This window comes from Notothenia rossii (genome assembly GCF_949606895.1).
Source record: "Notothenia rossii genome assembly, chromosome: 3".
Classification (NCBI taxonomy): Eukaryota; Metazoa; Chordata; class Actinopteri; order Perciformes; family Nototheniidae; genus Notothenia; species Notothenia rossii.
In genome coordinates, this window is record NC_136901.1 from 79,554,592 (window position 1) to 79,573,275 (window position 18,684).

Here is an 18,684-nt window from a genome sequence, read left to right on the forward strand (position 1 = left end):
AGGAGGGGTTTTAGGGACAAGACAAAGAGTAACTAGAAGCACTCCTAACGATAACACCAACCTGAAGGGCTGGGCCGCAGAGACAGCACTACAGGTGGGGGAGCTGAATGCTGTGGTCGCGTTCCAACATCCAGATGATTCACCTTACGCTGTGGACGTTAGAGTGCTGCCTTAAGCCTCTGTTGGGAGTTAGGGTGGGAACCATAAGCTAAACCATAAACTGCTGCCACACCTGGTTGTTAATGATATCAGTACACATCATCTGTGTACAGTAAATCACAATATCTGTGGAACAGAGCAGGAAGTTGAGCCACAATAAGTCATCGATAAGTGGTCAACTATTACAAAAATGGCTACTAACTATTGAGTATTTTTTGAAGACAAGTCAAAATGATCTGCTACCAGCTTCGGAAATCTGAAAATGAAATTCTTCACTTCACAATATTTTAGCTTTGTAAAAAACAGATTTGAAGATGTCATCTTGGACTATGGGACTTCTTTATAGATCAATAAACAAGAGCATAAATGGGCAATACAATATAAATCATTGGTAGCAGCGTTTGTAGGGAAACACACCATACTAAATTACTTTCTTGATGAGGGTGCTTTCATTTTCAAATCATTTTGAGAGTCACATGATATGAAACACTATAGGGAATGTAAGGATACTCCCAGCGATTATAAAGAAAGCACAGTGATACTGGAGAAGGAGGATCACAACAGAGCCAGAGGAGGAAGACACCTTATACTGAAACCTAATCGACTATTTGTTCCTCACACATGGAGGACACGGAGTAGCCGTGATGGATTGTGAGGAAATCAGATGTTAGATAGCAACAAAACACAAATAGAAGTCACAACTGTAACGGAAACGTTTAGATCACAACGGATGCAAATTGAACTGACTTCTGGCTACACCAATGATCAGAGATTGATCTATGATTAAAGTTGACAGGTGAAGCTGCATCCAGCCTGGGACCTTGGTGCAGGTCATTCTTCATCTCCTCCCTTTATTTCCTGTCATCTATTAACTGTGAGTTACCAAGTGAACAATAAAAGCTTCATGCAATTTCAATTGACGCCGTCTCATTTTTCAATACAACTGAATTCAAATAAAACTGAGTTTTTAGCTATGCAATGAATATGTTCAACAAAAGGAAATGCCATCAATCCAAATCACAGCTCTCACTGTTCCTGACATTTTCTTAACAAATGGCCGAACAAAACTAAAAACACATTTATTCTTCAAAACTCGCCATTTGTACATCATAAAACATGCCTGGCACTCAGATGCTAACCTCTTATTGCATCAAAAAGTACAAGGCTGTAATCTACAGCAGCTGGAAACATAAAGTCTAAATGATCTGGTTTCACTAATAACTTCATCATCTGTACCTGGGTACAGACCGAGTCATAATTGCAATGTCTATTAATTCATTAATGACTAATCCAGTGATCAATCCAGCTTCATTATTCATCCACCCTACTACCCACTTACACGCGGCTGAATGCTGGGTACCAATATTATAAACGTTAATGCTCTGTCTATTAAAACACTTAATACACAAGAGCTAGCTTATATTTTTAGGGGTGACCCACAGGAAGAAACGACAGCTAATAGAAACTGGGACTATTCTGTATCTCTCACTCCCACTGCGCGTCCTCATTAGGCGTACAGCTTTTTATTTTGGGGGACGGTCGCTTCTCTTTTGATCCAGTTATGCAACACAGCAGGCATGTACTTGTAATGTGAGAGTGTGTTATGTTCTCAGGGGTAGTCCAGCCAGGGCAGACACACACGCCCTCCCCAATAATAAACCTCAGCACGATGAACATGTAGACCCTGGCTTAGCTATTTCTACAAACGTCTGAAATGCAGACCGGTATGAGAAAAATATAAATAGAATCCTAACAACAAACATTCACCGAAATCTAATTAAGAGCACTGCTTTCACTTTCATGCTGGGTTATATTTCTGCCAATTAACACATCATTGCATCAAAAGCAAGACTCAAAATAAGTTTCTTCTGCACTTCAATTCAGTGCATTTCCTCTTTGCTCACCTGCTCTCTATGGCATATAACTTGTACTCAAAGCTGCAGCCACACAATTTCTGAAAGTTGTCACAGCACACGTTTTGAGTGACAATATGGCAGCCAATCGTGTTCAATCAATTGTTGAAGCCAAATTCATGATCATGATCAATATGTGACTAATTGTGCAGCCCTAGCTGAGAGGCCTTTTGAGTTCAGCATTTCCTCCACAACCCTCCTCTCATTTCCTACATGCAGATTTGTGTGTAATTACGCTCCTTGATAGTGGGGCAAGGCAGCGTGTGGATACACACCCCTCACTTCCATTCCTCCCAGCTGAATGCGAGTTAAAGACTTGGTGATGCTCCAGGAAGCCACTCGAGTCAACGCGGCGTCCTGCTGCAGCCTGTGTGCTCCACCGGGGCTTCTTGTCGTCTTCAGAGCTGGCCTACCATCAGAGGTCTGTGGATGCCCGGGCCCCGGCCCCTGAGAATACTTTCCAGGCATTTTGCCCTGCGTAAACCAGCATCCACCCTCCACTTCCTCACTGTCCTTGTACATCTCACTGGGGGTTCCTCCTGCTCCAAACTCAAATGAACGACATGTCACACACCGCTTTAGGACGGCAGCAGGTATACTGGCGACAGATCTCAGGTCACCAGTGGCGTGGCAGGAAGTCAATCATTTGCCAGTTTGAGTAGTTAGGCATTGTACACAAACAGATAAGAGTCCTTCACTGGGTTACAAAGGGGGCGCAGAGCTGAAAGCTTGATTTGGTTTGGAAAACAAAGGTCCCCTTCAACTAACCACGCAAGATGCTGCCTGATTGGTCTGGCATGCGGGACAACATGAACTCACATGGACAAGAATGAAGCATTATATTCAGTATTTTGAGGCAGAAGAAAAAGCTACAAGGCCGTTCTGTCAGTTTTTATCTCACTCTTTGTCTTTCTTTAACTTAGCCCCGCGCCATTTCACCGATCCTGTTCCACCTCAATCATTATGACCTTGGAGAGTTATTGGACATTCAAGGCTTGTGTTTTATTGAAATAGAAAGTTATATGGAGTTTGAGCATGCCACAACTTATGCCTCTTCACATTCCTGTCATAGTCCAACCTGAGAACTCAGCCTTAAATTTAAAGCTCACAATATCCTTTCCATTGTTGTTATAGCATAACCCAGTATGCTCGAGTACACACACGCAATGAATTACAAAAACACTGAAAAGAATTCAGCAGCAAAAAAAATCTGTAATGTACAGCAAATCTCTAGTACTATTACAAAGAATGAATAGTGCCAGTGTGTACAATAATCTCTTTAAGTATCAAACAACCCTGAGGCTAGCAAACACACACATTCTGCTTTAGTCAGCATTAAAATGAACTTGTGGTTAGAGAGTCCAAAGTGTTGTGAATCATACAAATGTAATGTCAAAGTGAAGAGGTGAGGTCACAGTTTAACACCACCAAGCTGACAAACACCTGTTTGAACACACCTCTGAGTCCCCACCTAAAGCTTTAGGTTAAATAAGAACTGTAGAGCAACTGTTAAATGTACCCAAATAAATCCTGCTGCATGTAAATCACAACATTAAGCGACTACAACTAGCCTCAAATACGAAATTAAATAGAGAAATAACGAAAAGCAAGTCATAAAACCAGACAAATGCTGATTCCAGGTAATGTCAGCTGTAGAAGTGGTTGTGTTGGGTAAAGTAGGGCTGAGGCTATCACATGTCCTTCAAGCTAAGGTATTCATTTCAAGACTTTGAAAACACAACGCAGACATAAAGGGAGTAACTTGTTACACTGACAACAGGAATAAAACTAAAGGTTACAGATAGGAAGAGCAACACTTCCTCGGTAGAGTAGCAGTCAAAATAGACCCGTTACCTCACTCGGTTTGTTCCTGTTTCAGTAATCCAACATCCACCGTAGTGTTTCCCCCTCTTTCCACCTTAATGTAATGCAACTGTGACTATTATTTCGCCGGTTTCTTCATCCAGTCATTGGGGACTTCATGCGGCTTCTGCTCTGCTGTTGTAGTCGAGCCCATCCCCCATTCACACAGGCTGGTAGACAGATACTACTGGGAAGTTTTTCCGTGTTCCAGCTTTTAGTTTGAACTCCTATTGTACTGTCCTTTGGTGTCGTTAGCTCGTACTTCCCGCTTAGTGTCCGCTTTCCATCGCTGTCCCGGGTTGTGTCCACCAGCAGCGGGGAGTATGAACAGAAGGACAACAGCGGCTCGTTTGCCCGCCTTGCTGTGGATCAACTCTCAGCCTGCTGCTAACACTAGAGCCGCCCCTGAACCTGAATACTTCCTGCAGCTTTCAGGAGCGCTGCCCTCATTTGATCACGCTGTATCCACAGCCAAATCAGGTGTTTCTTTGCAACGTTAAAGGGGTATAACTATGGTTTGAATGCTGCTTTTTATTAAAGGCGGGGGACTTTTGAGTGACAGATTACAGAAATGGGTTTTCTTAAAGCAGCAGAAGCCGATATATCTTGAATTGTTTTAAGCTTCAAAAACACTGGATCCTACATTTCCCACAATGCAACTTGACAGCTTCTTTCCTCTGAAATTCACCGCCTGGTAAATGCCATAGGTAAACGCTATAGGCAGTGTTTGTAAAGGTAAATAAAAAAAGAAGGCAACAAAAAACCCAAACAACATTTGAAACTTACAAAAGTATTGACTAATGTTGCTTCTATGTATTATTTTGTTCTCTGTTGAATGTAAAATGCTTCTTGCACAATCCCTGATGCTCAAAATATATATTTATTATATTATGTATTTATTTCAACAAGGACCATGCATACAAATACATTAATCTCAGAAAAGAGAAGATATTAATTATGCCAAATTATAGCTAATAGCTCATTTCCATCTGCAGTCCTCACTCAGGCAGAAAAATGTTTATCATAACTGAATTACCCTACACTTTGTTCCCAATTTTAGTTTTTTTTTAATGTGTTTATATGATACTATTTTTCTTTTAATTTGACTAACAACTAACTTGGAAAAAATGCCTTTCCTTTAAAGCAATAGTTACAGATTTTGGGTAATGTTTTTTTCTTTCTTTCTGTATGAGAGCAGATTTATATCACTCTTTGGTAAACAAAGCACCCATCTGTAGTAGGATAGCCTAGCAAACACAAACACTGGAAACAAGGAGTAAGAGCAAGCGCAGCTCTTTTCAAAGATACAACAAATATTTCCCTATTAGCACCTCTACATTTAACACATAATAACGTTTTTGTTTAATCCACACAACATCTGAAGTGTATAAATCCTCCTGTCTTGTTTTACTGGGGATTGTGTGAAATAGATAGCCATGTGTGATATGAGACGGCCCTCACCTTCAGGCCTGTACTGAGCTATGATGGTGACAGTCTGTCCAGCTCTCTTCAGCGCTGCGGCCGCCTGCTCATGTGTGGCATTCCTTAGGTTCACTCCATTCACCTACAACAAACAGACAAGAAATCTTTTAGCAAAAACAAGACAGTGTAGATCCTAAAGGTGTGCCGCTTGTGTTATTGTGGAGATCTGTGGAGAAAAACTGGTCGAGCTCATGGATGATTGAAAAGACAAGAGGTCTAACTGGATGGAGCAGAGCTTATCAAGCTAGATGTTTGAAATTTCAGCCAGTGGTCATTTTGAGTGATATTGTTGAATGTGACAGGATTAAAAGTATGTAAATACATTTACATTTTACTGAAAGATAAGATTGCTTTATTTGTTTTGTTAACCTTCGCTATCACACACAATAAATGTTGCATTAAAGAAATGTATTCAAGCCTAGATTGATTCGTTTTTTTAAATGATGTGTGGCGATGTATTTTCAGACTACAAGCAGCTACGTTTAGAGCAACACTGTGGGAAAAGGTCAAGAGCTATGATCACATGATGTTATTTATTGGTTACTTCAATTCAATGATTCACTAAATGTTCTTGTCATGCAGAACACAGGTAAGCTCCCTCTGAGTTTCTATGAATGTTATGTTTTGCTCAAGAACATTTCAGCAGGCCAGGTGTTTGCTGGCTTTCTCAACACTAGGTCAAATTAATTTAATATCATTATTCAGGCAACAGGATTTGGCTGAACTACTTAAAATATGTAACAGTTTTTGATGTGGACAAACAAAGCTTTCTGTTGAGATACTGACCGAGAGAATCCGGTCGCCCCTCCTCAGCTCGCCGCTCAGGTCAGCCGGCCCTCCAGCCAGGATGAAGGACACAAAGATGCCTTCACCGTCCTCCCCGCCAACGATGTTGAAGCCTAGCCCTGTGGAGCCTTTGTGCAGCAACACCTTCCTCGGCTCCCTGCCAGACAGAGGGACAGGGTCAGGGTGAAGGGCAGCACCCAGAGCAATGGAGAAATGAGCAGTGGGAGATACAACAATATATATATGTATGACCAAAACAGAAACCGCAAAAGCATAAAATTACAGATACACAGAGGCTGTTCCAAACAACAGCCATGTTCTATTGTCCGTGATGCTCTGTATATTTGGAAGTCAGTGCTTCCAATACAACATTTAAATGATTAATCAGTAGCAGTACCACTCACAAAATTATGAATCCATTAAATAGTCATATAATAATCGTATCACTAATAAGATGATGTGGATTACACTGATAACAGTACTGCAATAGATACAATGATGCAATAAAACAAGCAGCAACACATTAGGCTCCAAATGCACATTACCCGCTGGCTGTATAGAACTTTCTGCTTTGCATGTAGATCTCATGGAAATGTACACATGTGTACACTTTTAAACAGTCACTCATAATAACGTACCAAACACAATGAGCCCCCTCCTGCTCAACAGGCCCCTCTGCGTTAGCCACTGATCCTCCAGGAGACTGCCTCAGTTTAAAGATGCTAGAGAGGCCCAACCGTTGCTATGGTGCAGCAAAAGCCCTCTGAGGACACACTCCGCACCAAAGCAAACACACACACTCTAGGAAGCCCATCGTTGGCCTCTCACATAGAGTACAAATACACACACACGTATACTTTATATACCAAAATGAACACATAAACATACATGTACGTACAAAAGTATATGCACACACAAAGTCGCACAGTGTTTCCACTCAACAGAAAACACTGCATGGTTCCCATTAGTGGTCTTCTCTCGCAGTACTCAGCCTGCGGTCTGCAGGAACAATTCCTACTCGATCCCTAATGGCTGCGCTCTGACTCGCTGTTAAGACCTTTTTCCCATTGATGGCAGCATTCCAGACTCTCTGAATCAGACCCTTGAATGACTGGAAAGAGCGTTGATTACCCCGCTAATAGTAATTAAGATTATCGGAAAGTTGTGCCCACTTCAGGAAGTTTAACCAGACTCTTTAAGCGTATTTATTTGTCATTTCCTGAAGATGCAGATGGTATTTTGTACAACCAATGAATAAGATCTATCTTGGTCTGCATGATTTCTAAATGTAGCGTTTCCCAAGGCAAGAGTCAGGGAAATATTCTATCAGATTGTACTCACACATCTTAAACATGCCTGCTTTTTCTAAAGCCTTTTAGATCTTTTTGTACCTGAGATGAAAAGCTGAAAAAAGAAACCTGTCAAGTATCAAATGCCTTTAAATGTGCAAAAAACAACTGCCTTTCCTTCAAAAAAGTCTGAAAATAACCACGCTCCCCATCCACAGCTTTTCATCCCGTCTCGATAAGGCACACAGATCTCCATGGTTACCTTATGATCCGGAAATGGTGCTTGCTTCTGAAAGAGCATTTCCTAACAGTGCGTTGGGGCAGGCTCCTCATCAGCGATATGGAGGATGAGATGTTGACTGTGAACATGGTGGCTATGGCACATCGCTCTTACTCCTGGCCCCCTCTGCCTGTCTGACCCTCCACTGAGAGAGGGGCTCCAGTTTTAGAAGCTCTTGTGTTCGGGGCTCGTGTTCCCTATCTTGTGTGCTGTGATGGGAAGCAGCTCCTCTTTGGGCTGTCACAAACGCTCTCCCCCCCCATCATCACCAGCAAGGCGAGACCTAACGCTTAACCCTAACGCTCCCATAAAAAATCATCTTTGTTCAATTCTCTTCAAGAAGAGGCCAAACCCCCCCTCCCACACATCTGGAATAACCAAGACTGCATAACAACAAGAGCTTTGGATGTGTCGAACTGGAGGTTATCCCAGTTTCATCTCCTTTCACACTAGAATGTCCCCTCCTCAAATCCTCCAATACAGTACACCAGCATTCCATTTTGTCAGCCTCGGCCCTCTGGAGAATAGGCAGAAAGATTCCCAGAAGCGCTCAGCTCATTTGTCAGAGTGTAAACAAACATGAACTGACTTTCACGATGTTCTGGCCTTTGATTTGACGCCCCCATAATCTGTGACCCGGCTGCACGCTGGAAGCATGATTCCCTCATGGGAAATATTGTGCAGACTGCTGTGGAATATTTTAAAAGTGTTAGGCCAGCAACCTCCTTTATTTGTACAGTTGGTGCAGCATGCATGAGTGTGTGTTTCTGCGAGTACAGTCAGTCCATAGGATGTGAATCGCCTGGATAATCTCACGCTAAATGGGAGTGAATTCCTACAGTTTTAATGTCCTCGCTCCCTATCACAAGACCTGCCTCCCCCTCCCTTTCCCCTTTGCCTTTTCATCCTTGCCAGGAATGTAAACAGTTACCGAGCGGTAAAAGCCCTTTCTCTATGCCCAGCCATTTCTCCTGCGACTCTTTTCTCTAATTCAAAACCTACTCCCCCTCCCACCGCTATATTTTCCCTGTCTACTTCAGGGTTTTGGCCGAGGCGGTTGCAGCTAGATCCTGAAGCTGTGAATGGAGATCTGGGCTGCGGGGTTCAGCGGGTCACGCTGCCCGGGACTCAGCACAGTAATTGGCTCTGCTTGGCTGATTAATGGTGGACACTGCAGATGGACGCCATTTTCCACAGACAGACACTGCCTCTCGCGGCACTTTATCTCTCCCTTTCCCCCACAAATGGATTACATCAGCTTATGTATAGAGGCGTATACTGTTAAAATTTAAATAATGCTTTGTCACTGTCTTCCTTTTCACTGCTGAAATGTCCCCCATAGATGTTTGGTCACTGCCTCTTCGTCATGGCCGACTGTTTTCTTCTCCTTTGACAGGGAAAAATGTATTCACTGCTAAGGTGATAGACAGTCAAAGATATTTCACGCCTCTCACTGTGACTAAGAATAAAACTGGAGGGATGAATGATTAACACCTAAGACGAGTACTCGGCTGAATCCCGCTGTGATTTATTTTATTTCAAACTCCCCTTTTTTGCTTTTGCAGCTTTTAAGAAGCTCTTAGCATTTCTAATTATTGATGCTTGAATTCTTGTGCAGATCAGTCAAAGGTCTTGGGTTTTTGCATGAGACACACATAGTTACTGATTAGCTCACCTGCTGCTGCAGTCCACAGGCTTCTGCATTTACGTAAGCTGTGCATGAACAAAGCAGCCTTAGAAGCATTGTTGTGTGTACGCAAGGCTGTGATGGTGCACACTGTCACCACTGCACACAGTATGTTTACACTACGCATGCATATTTAAACAGAGGTTTTATCTCGTATAAAGTCCACTGTGGACAGAGACAAGGATGTACAGTACTGACTTATCTCCAGAAGAAAGGGGCAATATCAGATGGAGAAGGGGGAGGATGTGTCTGCGATGACACCACTGAGGGGGATGTGCAGATGGGCAGAGGGCCGATACAAGCTCTGACTCATTCCTCACAACCAGCCTACTCCACTTCTGCGGAAGCCTGTGCTTACTACAGCTTCCATCGAAAATAACCCCTACTGGCTGGAGCCAATGGGGAAGCTGCAGGGGCGGGAGGGAGGGGTCTGCTATTTGTCTGTCTGATTTGATTGTGATTCAGCTGATTGCTAGCCATGATGTTCTTCGGGACACTTTTTTCTGATTATGCAGCGGACATAAGACACAAACCCACTAAGACAAACAGGTGAATACATGGCCACAGTATGTGAGCCGCTCTCATTGCAGGAAGAATACCAGCATGTATGTGTCAGTGTCATAATTGTGGGTTTAATTAAAGCTAAGGATGCGGCGATACCGATATTAAAATAGATGGATCAGGTGTTAATTTGATTTTGATTTGATTCAGTTTATATTTTATTTACTGGAATTAAATTGACTCATTGCTTGCTATATTTTTAAGGTTTACATTCGAATTAAAATTCTTGTTAATTTTTTTATTTTGAGATTGTTTACCAAGTTGCTCGTGTTCCATTTATCATTTTTAATAATATATATAGGAAGTACATTTAACTCCACGTAATTATGTGTCAACTTTGTTTTACAAAGATAGGAAAGCAATGTCAAAAAGCCAAGCCTGATGTCGTGTTACATATCAAGTATTTCAGTTATTTACACAGTGAAGCATTTTGCTTATGAATTAAACACTGTGATTGGCCAGGTCTTGAGCAATACAAGACACACAGGTATTGGTCCAGACTAAAAAAGTCGGATCAGAATACCCTACTCAGATTGTGTGTATCTGCGTGTGGGCTCGCATGTGTCACTCAGCACATCGTGAGCAAATGTCTCGGTGTACACAGTATGTGTGTGTGATCGGCGCTGGCAGCGCTGGTGATGAGACGGGTAAGACCTGAGTGCATGACCTGGTTTTCCCAGTGTGCAGATGAATCATGACAGCTGCAGGACAGTCTGCTGCTACTGGTCCGCTGGCTCGCACCGGATCAGGCTCTTACTCCCCCATTACATTTATGGTAACAGCACGGCTCTGTGTTTATATTTACATTCATAGAGCAGCAGGCAAAACATTCCAACGCTGCAAAGAAGAATATTTATGCTGGGTGGCCCCGGTCAGCCCTCTCATCCTCCTGTACTGCCCTTTCTTATGCATAACAACAACCTGACTTGAGCCACACACACACACACACACACACACACACACACACACACACACACACACACACACACACACACACACACACACACACACACACACACACACACACACACACACACACACACACACACACACACACACACACACACACACACACACACACACACACACACACACACACACACACACACACACACACACACACACACACACACACACACACACACACACACACACACACACGGCATTTATGGCACACAATATAAGCTACATTCAACACAAACACATAACATAGAAAGCAATGGTTCACACACTGAAACACCAGAGCATTCGTCCATGAGGTGAAGCAAGGTAGGAAAGACGGTGAATACAAAGGAAAACAAATAAATGAAACTAAAGCGAGGCTTTTTGCACATTTGGTTATTCCAAACACATTGCCATAAGTATCACGTATATTATTGTCCTCATGAAAGTAGCTTGGCCCGAGATGGAGGCTTGGTTTTGTCGAAGCCTCCTGACAGATGGAATGGAGCAGCTTGTGGGAGCGTGAAGCCCTTTCAGCTGCACTCCTGTGGAGATGTGTTTGTGAGGAGCAGGTACAGCTCCATTTTAAACTGCTTTAAACAGGGCCGTAATGGTTTAGAATCATAAATGTGAGCAGATTAATAGCTAAATGTATGGACAAATAATGACTGTGGGGCTACACCTTTGAAATTGTGAAAAGTAGAGCAAAAAAACAAACACACAAAGGGTGAGAAATAATAAGCTAATTTTTATAAAACGAAAATTTGCTTTTGTAGTATTTTGTTTTTCATTGGAAACATAAAAAGCGGCAACATACTAAAAGTGACAACATACAAAGCAGTTAGGTAGACATAAGGTGAGGAGACATGTACATGCAAACACACAAACAAAAAGCTAAAAAAAGTCCATTGCCATCTTTCTCCTCCTACTTCTTGTGTAGTTTGTACACAAAGTAAGGCAGTAGTCCCTGTCTGGCCCTACTCCGGTCTGTTGCCAGATCCAGTTGCTAAGCTATACAGAGGAGGGTTAGCTAAGCAAGGCGTGATGGACTAGGTTAGTACCTGCCAGAGAAGGGGAGTGGACCTTGGCACAAGGGAGCAGGGGAAGGACAGAAGCCTCTGTAGAGGGCCTGGGGCACCTTGATGTCCCCAGGTTTGTGGATGACACTGTAAATAGGTTCAGCCCTGCTGTGGGGTACAGGAATCACAGTGAACGGAACAAGTGCAGGACACATATAAAGCACACATACCAACAAACAGGCGACAAATGCACATACAAGTCATGTAGACAGCTTGTACAAGGACATTACAGGGCCACGTAACGGACACTCATCGGGTAACGCATTCACTCCACAACACGCAGACACGCATAAACGCCTGCATGCAGTAACGCACACACCAGGGGGGAATACAGCCCCCTGCCCCGAGCTGTGGGTTAAGATGACTCAAGGCCTTATGGGGCACTCCAATCAAGCCTCTATGAATGCTACTTCTGATCCAGTACTTGGAGCGGAGGTCAAAGGTTAAAACACAGTCATAACAAGTACAAGAAGTGACAAGAAGCCTCTCTGCAAAGTATTTGGTCAGCACACAGCCACCAGACACTGTCACAGCTAAAATACAGTATGCACCACCAGGACCCTTATAAGCTTAAACATATTTTGTCCATGAAACACTTCACAAGAGCGATTTAAATTGCTGTACGTTCATCTATTGTTCAAAATTATCCACATCACCTTACGCAACACCTCTATAAAAAGCAACAAAACGGAGGAAAAGAGAAACCCATGCAAACCTACAAATAATATATATATGTAATGTAGTGTTGTGCAATTCAGTTCCACAGAAATGATTTTCACTACTGACTACAACCGCATAATGGCATTGAGTTGATATCCACCACCAATGCAAGTCTATGCATTACAACCGTTCATATGGACACTCATGGAGCCTGTGTGAGGGTAACATAAGAGAGGAGAGTCATTCATGGAGGAACCGGTCTGTAACATACCTTGTGAAGTCTTCCTCCCCCAGCATGTGGCGGGGAACAGGCGAGTACCTGGACGGGGTGACCTGGGGCGGCGGGTACACTGGCTTGGGCTCCATGGCCCCCATGTAGTTGTGGCCGACGTGGTTGTCTACCATGGTGGGGAAGGCTGGAGGGAGGGCCATGCCAGTAGAGAGAAAGACAGAGTGAGTACAACACACGCAACACCGAGCACTGAGCAACTGTAAAGCAAGATTTCATAACAAGGGGTTTTCAAAGTATGAGACTGTGGGCCTCCCCCCTGACAAAGCTTTGAAAAATGCTCCCCTCCTCTCCCTGAGATTACTTGCTTAGCTTCATTCAATTCTTGGACGCTTGCGGGATCTTGATTATGTTTTCTGATCTGATTGATTGACAACAATTGAACCTAAATATCCTATTATTGATGTTGGATATAGCTTTATAAAAAGTCACATACATACATCTGTCCTGAGGCATTTATCAGCATTTATTGATAGTGCACAAGAAAATAGTTTGCAAACAACTATGGCAGTTACAGTAGATGAAAGGTCAAAGTCTCTCTGTAAGCTCTACTGTACATGATCAAACAGTTTGAACGATCATTTTAACACTTGCCTTGAGTTTCTCTTCCAAATAAGTTTGCCCAATCTGTGGGTGTGTTTGTTTCCAAATCTTCACAATTGAGTTGGTTGGAACAATGATTATTATTAGCAAGAGGAATCGTGGCCAAAACTACAAAAATAGGACCCAGCTTGTACAAAGCCAGAATTTCCCTTTATAGAACCAAAATGGCGTTTAGGAAATGGCCTTTTATTCCCGCAGCAGAGCTTATTCAGTAATCTAGACTTGATGTTGTTTTAAATCTCCTTAGCCTCTTTTCTAAAAAAAAGTGTAGTCTTTCGGCATGCACACAAAGACAGATCACAAGCATAAAAACACTCTTTTCCCCTGAATCTACGTTTTGGATGGAGGCAGCTGAGCATGTTAACAACAAGGGCTTCAAATCCAGATCAGCTGACCACGGGTTATACTGTCAGAGCGGGGTTAAGTCTGCATAAGAGGTTGGCTTAAACCCTGCAAACATTCAGAACATACAAAAAGCATTCAATAGCCCGCTCTTATACTAAATCGCTGTACTGAGAACATTTGAGAAGCTGCAGCTCAAGATCGTGGGCTCTCATGAGCAGGTGGGATGTGAGAAACTATCCTCACTCAGTGGGAGGCAGAGAGCTGCGCTCGCTGGTTGCTGTGGGTAGGATTGTGTGTGTGTGTGTGTGTGTGTGTGTGTGTGTGTCACTATGTGGGTGTCTGGGCATAGCAGTATTGGGGAGAGAACAGTGATCCAACTCTAAAATTCAACATCTCCGATAAAGATAAAAAAGATTTCCTAGTGCAAAACGCTCCTGCCGTACCTTGACTTAGAAATCACCCTTTACTTTCAATCAAAGACTTTATATAAATAAACCTGTTCTAGTTTTGGAGCTGGCTGCTTATAAAATACAGTTTTTGCATTTGGACTGGGTTAACTCTGCATCCTGACTGGAGCAACAGGAAGAGGTAGATACGTACTGCTTGAGTAGTCTGGGGGGGCGTACATGTCGTTGAGGTGCACAGGTCCCGGCTTAGCCACCTTGAGGTAAACCATGTCGGAGGTGTTCTTCAGCGCAGCCACGGCCTCCTCATGACGCACGTCTTGTAGCACGATGTTGTTCACCTGAGTTTGTCAAGAAAAGAGAAGAGGGTTGACAAAAAATTCCTTGTATCAACACTTGAACACCCCTTGTCTTTGCTTTAGTGTGACAACATCACGCATCACAGCAGCCATCACACCAGCCAACACAATAATGAATCATAGCTGTGAGGTATTGTGAGATTTCGGTACATTCAAACAGCAGAGAGGAAGGTTGGTGTGCCGCGCGGCGTTAACAGAGGTCAAAGCAGTAAGTAGGGGTTCTTAAGATGTGCTGAATTTCACCAGTTTCTCTTTTCAGATTCAATTCTCTGCAAACATACTGTCAGTCAAAAGTATTTTTTTAACACTTCATATATTACATCCGTTTTTAAGTTAAATATTCAACGACAAAAAAGTGATGTGCCCTTTGTAAATTACTCACAGTGCAGCATGTGTTAACTGACCATTGGATGTTTAATTTGTCATCTTCATATGAAATTGATACAGTCGTTTTATTAGCCTTTCCAGCTAATTGCCTTTTACTGTCCCACCTTATTGCCCAAATGGTAGATTTTTGATTACGCACAAAATCATAAATGCTCATGTGGTTTGTACTAGTTAATGTAAAGTTCTTATGTCCCATAGACATTCAGTCATCAAACATGCCCGGCTAAAGCAATAAATGTTTGTTATCACTACTAGCAACAATAGCTGCTTTCCTTTCTGAGTCGCACTGAACTACATGAGTATCTAAAATGGGCAGATTGAGATTTGAACCCTCAGTATGTGTCTGTGTCAGAGGAAGGCTCTTACAGCTAGCAGGCGGTCTCCAGTCTGCAGTCGTCCATCTTTTTGGGCAGCTCCTCCTTCTATGATCTTGGTAATATAGATGCTGTTGTCTCCCGGGATATGTTGGTTTCCAATCCCTCCAGCGATGCTGAATCCAAGCCCTTTTGAGTAATAAACATTACATTACATTACATGTCACTTGTTAGACGCTTTTATCCAAAGCCACTTACATACTCAATACTTTGGGCAATCCCGTCAGGAGCAATTTGGGGTGAAGTGTTTTGCCCAGGGACACAAAGACATGCTGACTGCAGTGGGGTTTGAACCTGTGACCCCCTGATCCGAACGCCAACGCTCAACCCACACACCTCCCAAACACAATCAGAAACTCAATACATGAAAAACCTCTGATTTAACACATGTTTTATATATTCCTTTGTTTCCAGATTGAATCTCTATTTCTATTGTAGTGTGTGTAGTGCGATGTGAAACCCGACCTTTGGGCCCTTTCAGCAGGTTGACCTCCAGGATCGTTTCGGGTGGAGCCTGCCTCCGTCGGACCAGCAGCCTCACCACTGGCCCCGCCTCCTTCAAGGCCTCCACTGCCCGACTGTGAACCACCTCGGACACGTCCACGTCGTTCACACGCAGCACGCAGTCATTCACCCTGTGGAGGGAAACCTTTTAATATGAATCCCACACACCCACCCTGTCAGTCAGCAGAAGACAGGAGGGACCCTAGTATGGCCAATGTAATCAGAAACCTCCAACGCACATAAAAAAGCACTCCATATCATTATTTTTGCATGTTTCAGGCTTCAGTTTGTGAATCATAACTTTGAGGAAACACAAAGAGCCTGGGGGCAGAGGGCTGAAGAAAGTCTTCCTCCCCCCACAGCCCTGCTGCAGAGGAGCTTGAAAACAAGGAAAGGAGGTGAGGTGGAGGAAGGGAGGAAAGGAGGAAGGGAACTTACCCCAGCCTTCCATCCATAGCAGCTGCTCCTCCAGGGATAATCTTAGTGATGAAGATCCCCGGATCATCAGGAATGTGGGGATTGTCTATTCCTCCAGCAATGCTGAAGCCCAGGCCAGAGTTCCCCTGCACACAGGTTATGATTGGCATTTTCAGTATGGTACCATAAATGACAAACACACATACACTTAGATGTAAGTGATGGACTCAATGCGGGCTCAGGGTCAGTGCAATGTGGCTCTTAAGTGTATTAGTATCTCCGAGGAACACGACTCTTCATTCAAAATGTCACGCTTACTCTGTCAACCCACAGAGAGGCATCAGTGTTACGAATGCCCTGTGTCCACAGAAAAGTGGATTTATGATGCAACGTAAAGATGAGCTGAGAAGCGTGATACAGAGCGTCTCACTCACTGCAGGAGGCAGAAACCACAGCCTCCCTGTCTTCCCTGACCCTGAAATGACAGAGGACCCATTTGGATCCAGTGGGTCCGGGTGCACTGCTGCTTCTGACAGCCCTGGCCACAGAGACAGGCAGCAAACAAGACAGCTGAGAAAAGACTTCACTTTCTTTTTTTCTATAATTAATGAGCAACGATCGCAACAAATTAGGACAGAGGGAAGCTGAGGCCTCCCAGTGTGCTGCTCGGGAAGAGTACACTGGGCCTTACCACCCAATGTTACACACCCACAGACCTTTTAAAGTGTGACTTTGCATAGCTTATTTAAGCCCGCCGCATGCAGAAATGCCACTTAGAGAGGAAGGGGCAGAGAGACAGCGTGCATCTATCATGGGATCGGAGGTGCATCTATATGTGGGTTGAGTAATGAGAGTAGAAACATATAGCTCTGCCACTACAAGCTGAACCGCCGCTGACAAGTGCAGCGATGCCTCCTGAACAATTGAACAGGAGAGCACTTTACATTTCTGGCGTCTACTTATGACATGTGCCTCAGGATTATGTGAAAAGCTATGCCTCACTGCCATTATTCTGTGCTCATACTCACATGAGGCGTTATAACTGCACTGATGTAACAGACATTAGTTCACTAACACATAATATCACATACGATTCTCATACATGTACAGTCATTAAGAGATTTCTATGGTTTTCATGTTCTTTAAGCCCAATATTTGAAGACTGAGGTTCTTACTACCACCTAGTGGGGAGATATCCATCCATCATGCAGGAAATACATTATAGAGAAGAGTGTGTATTGTGGAACGAAATGTAAAAAGCAACTGGTAAAACTCACCCGCTCTAAAATGATCTCTTCGTATTTGTACATCCCATCACTGCCATTTACCTGTCAAAACAAAAAGCACTATGGTTAGTTACGTGAGACTGAATTATGGCATATTTTAAAAATAGATTAACAAAAAAAGAGAAGCGTGCAAATGTTTCAGCTAAATCCTTCACACTATAATCCCTGGAGAATAGGGTTGTGATCAAAATATACTGAAGATACATTCACTAGATTATATCACTTACTAAAAATAGCACGTTTCAATTCCTGATATGCTGCATTCAAATGTGGCTTTATTTCCTAAAATGCACATGCAGTGTGATACTACATGTGCAGCTGCAGAGTGCACATTCACCACAAACAGGCGGGGTCAATAGGATAATGGATGACAGTCCACATGGCAAACAGCATGTTGCTAGCAGGAGGATGGCTTTTCACACACACACACACACACACACACACACACACACACACACACACACACACACACACACACACACACACACACACACACACACACACACACACACACACACACACACACACACACACACACACACACACACACACACACACACACACACACACACACACACACACACACACACACACACACACACACACACACACACACACACACACACACACACACACACACACACACACACACACACACACACACAGGGAGTGTGAATGAGCCAGATATATACTGTACAGAGAGAGAGAGAACAGATACTTACATAAGGGCCTGCATCTAGTGAGTCTGCGTTGACGATGATGGGGGGAGGGTTGGCCTGTGAATATGAAGAGATACACATTATCTCAGTGTGTGAGGCTGGCAGCGCACAGACGTAATGCGGTACACACACTATCACTGGGGAGCAAAGTGAACGGATGCCATGGGAACAGTCGGTGAATCTCCTTGGGGAGGAGAGTGTGTGTGTGTGTGTGTGTGTGTGTGTGTGTGTGTGGGGATGTTGGAAAGGTGTGTGGACTGAGAATGAGGACTGGGGCAGAGAGACCGCTGCTTATT

The 18,684-nt window shown here is 43.5% G+C and overlaps 1 protein-coding gene across 4 annotated transcripts in view; it reads right to left on the minus strand.

The window, feature by feature from the left end:
• The window catches only part of dlg3 (discs, large homolog 3), a 75,329-nt gene that overhangs the window by 13,144 nt on the left and 43,501 nt on the right, over positions 1-18,684 (minus strand). For 2 of the 4 annotated variants that reach the window (XM_079672262.1, XM_079672263.1), the window contains 9 exons: positions 18,392-18,445; positions 17,661-17,711; positions 16,405-16,529; positions 15,928-16,097; positions 15,455-15,591; positions 14,539-14,683; positions 12,973-13,117; positions 6,204-6,360; positions 5,397-5,499 (listed from right to left, as the gene is read on the minus strand). In XM_079672262.1, the coding sequence (XP_079528388.1) occupies positions 5,397-5,499; positions 6,204-6,360; positions 12,973-13,117; positions 14,539-14,683; positions 15,455-15,591; positions 15,928-16,097; positions 16,405-16,529; positions 17,661-17,711; positions 18,392-18,445 (1,087 nt within the window). Of the gene's footprint in view, positions 1-61; positions 1,154-3,926; positions 4,457-5,396; positions 5,500-6,203; positions 6,361-12,972; positions 13,118-14,538; positions 14,684-15,454; positions 15,592-15,927; positions 16,098-16,404; positions 16,530-17,660; positions 17,712-18,391; positions 18,446-18,684 lie in introns of those variants that run through there. The other 2 variants (XM_079672264.1, XM_079672266.1) reach the window with 2 other exon arrangements.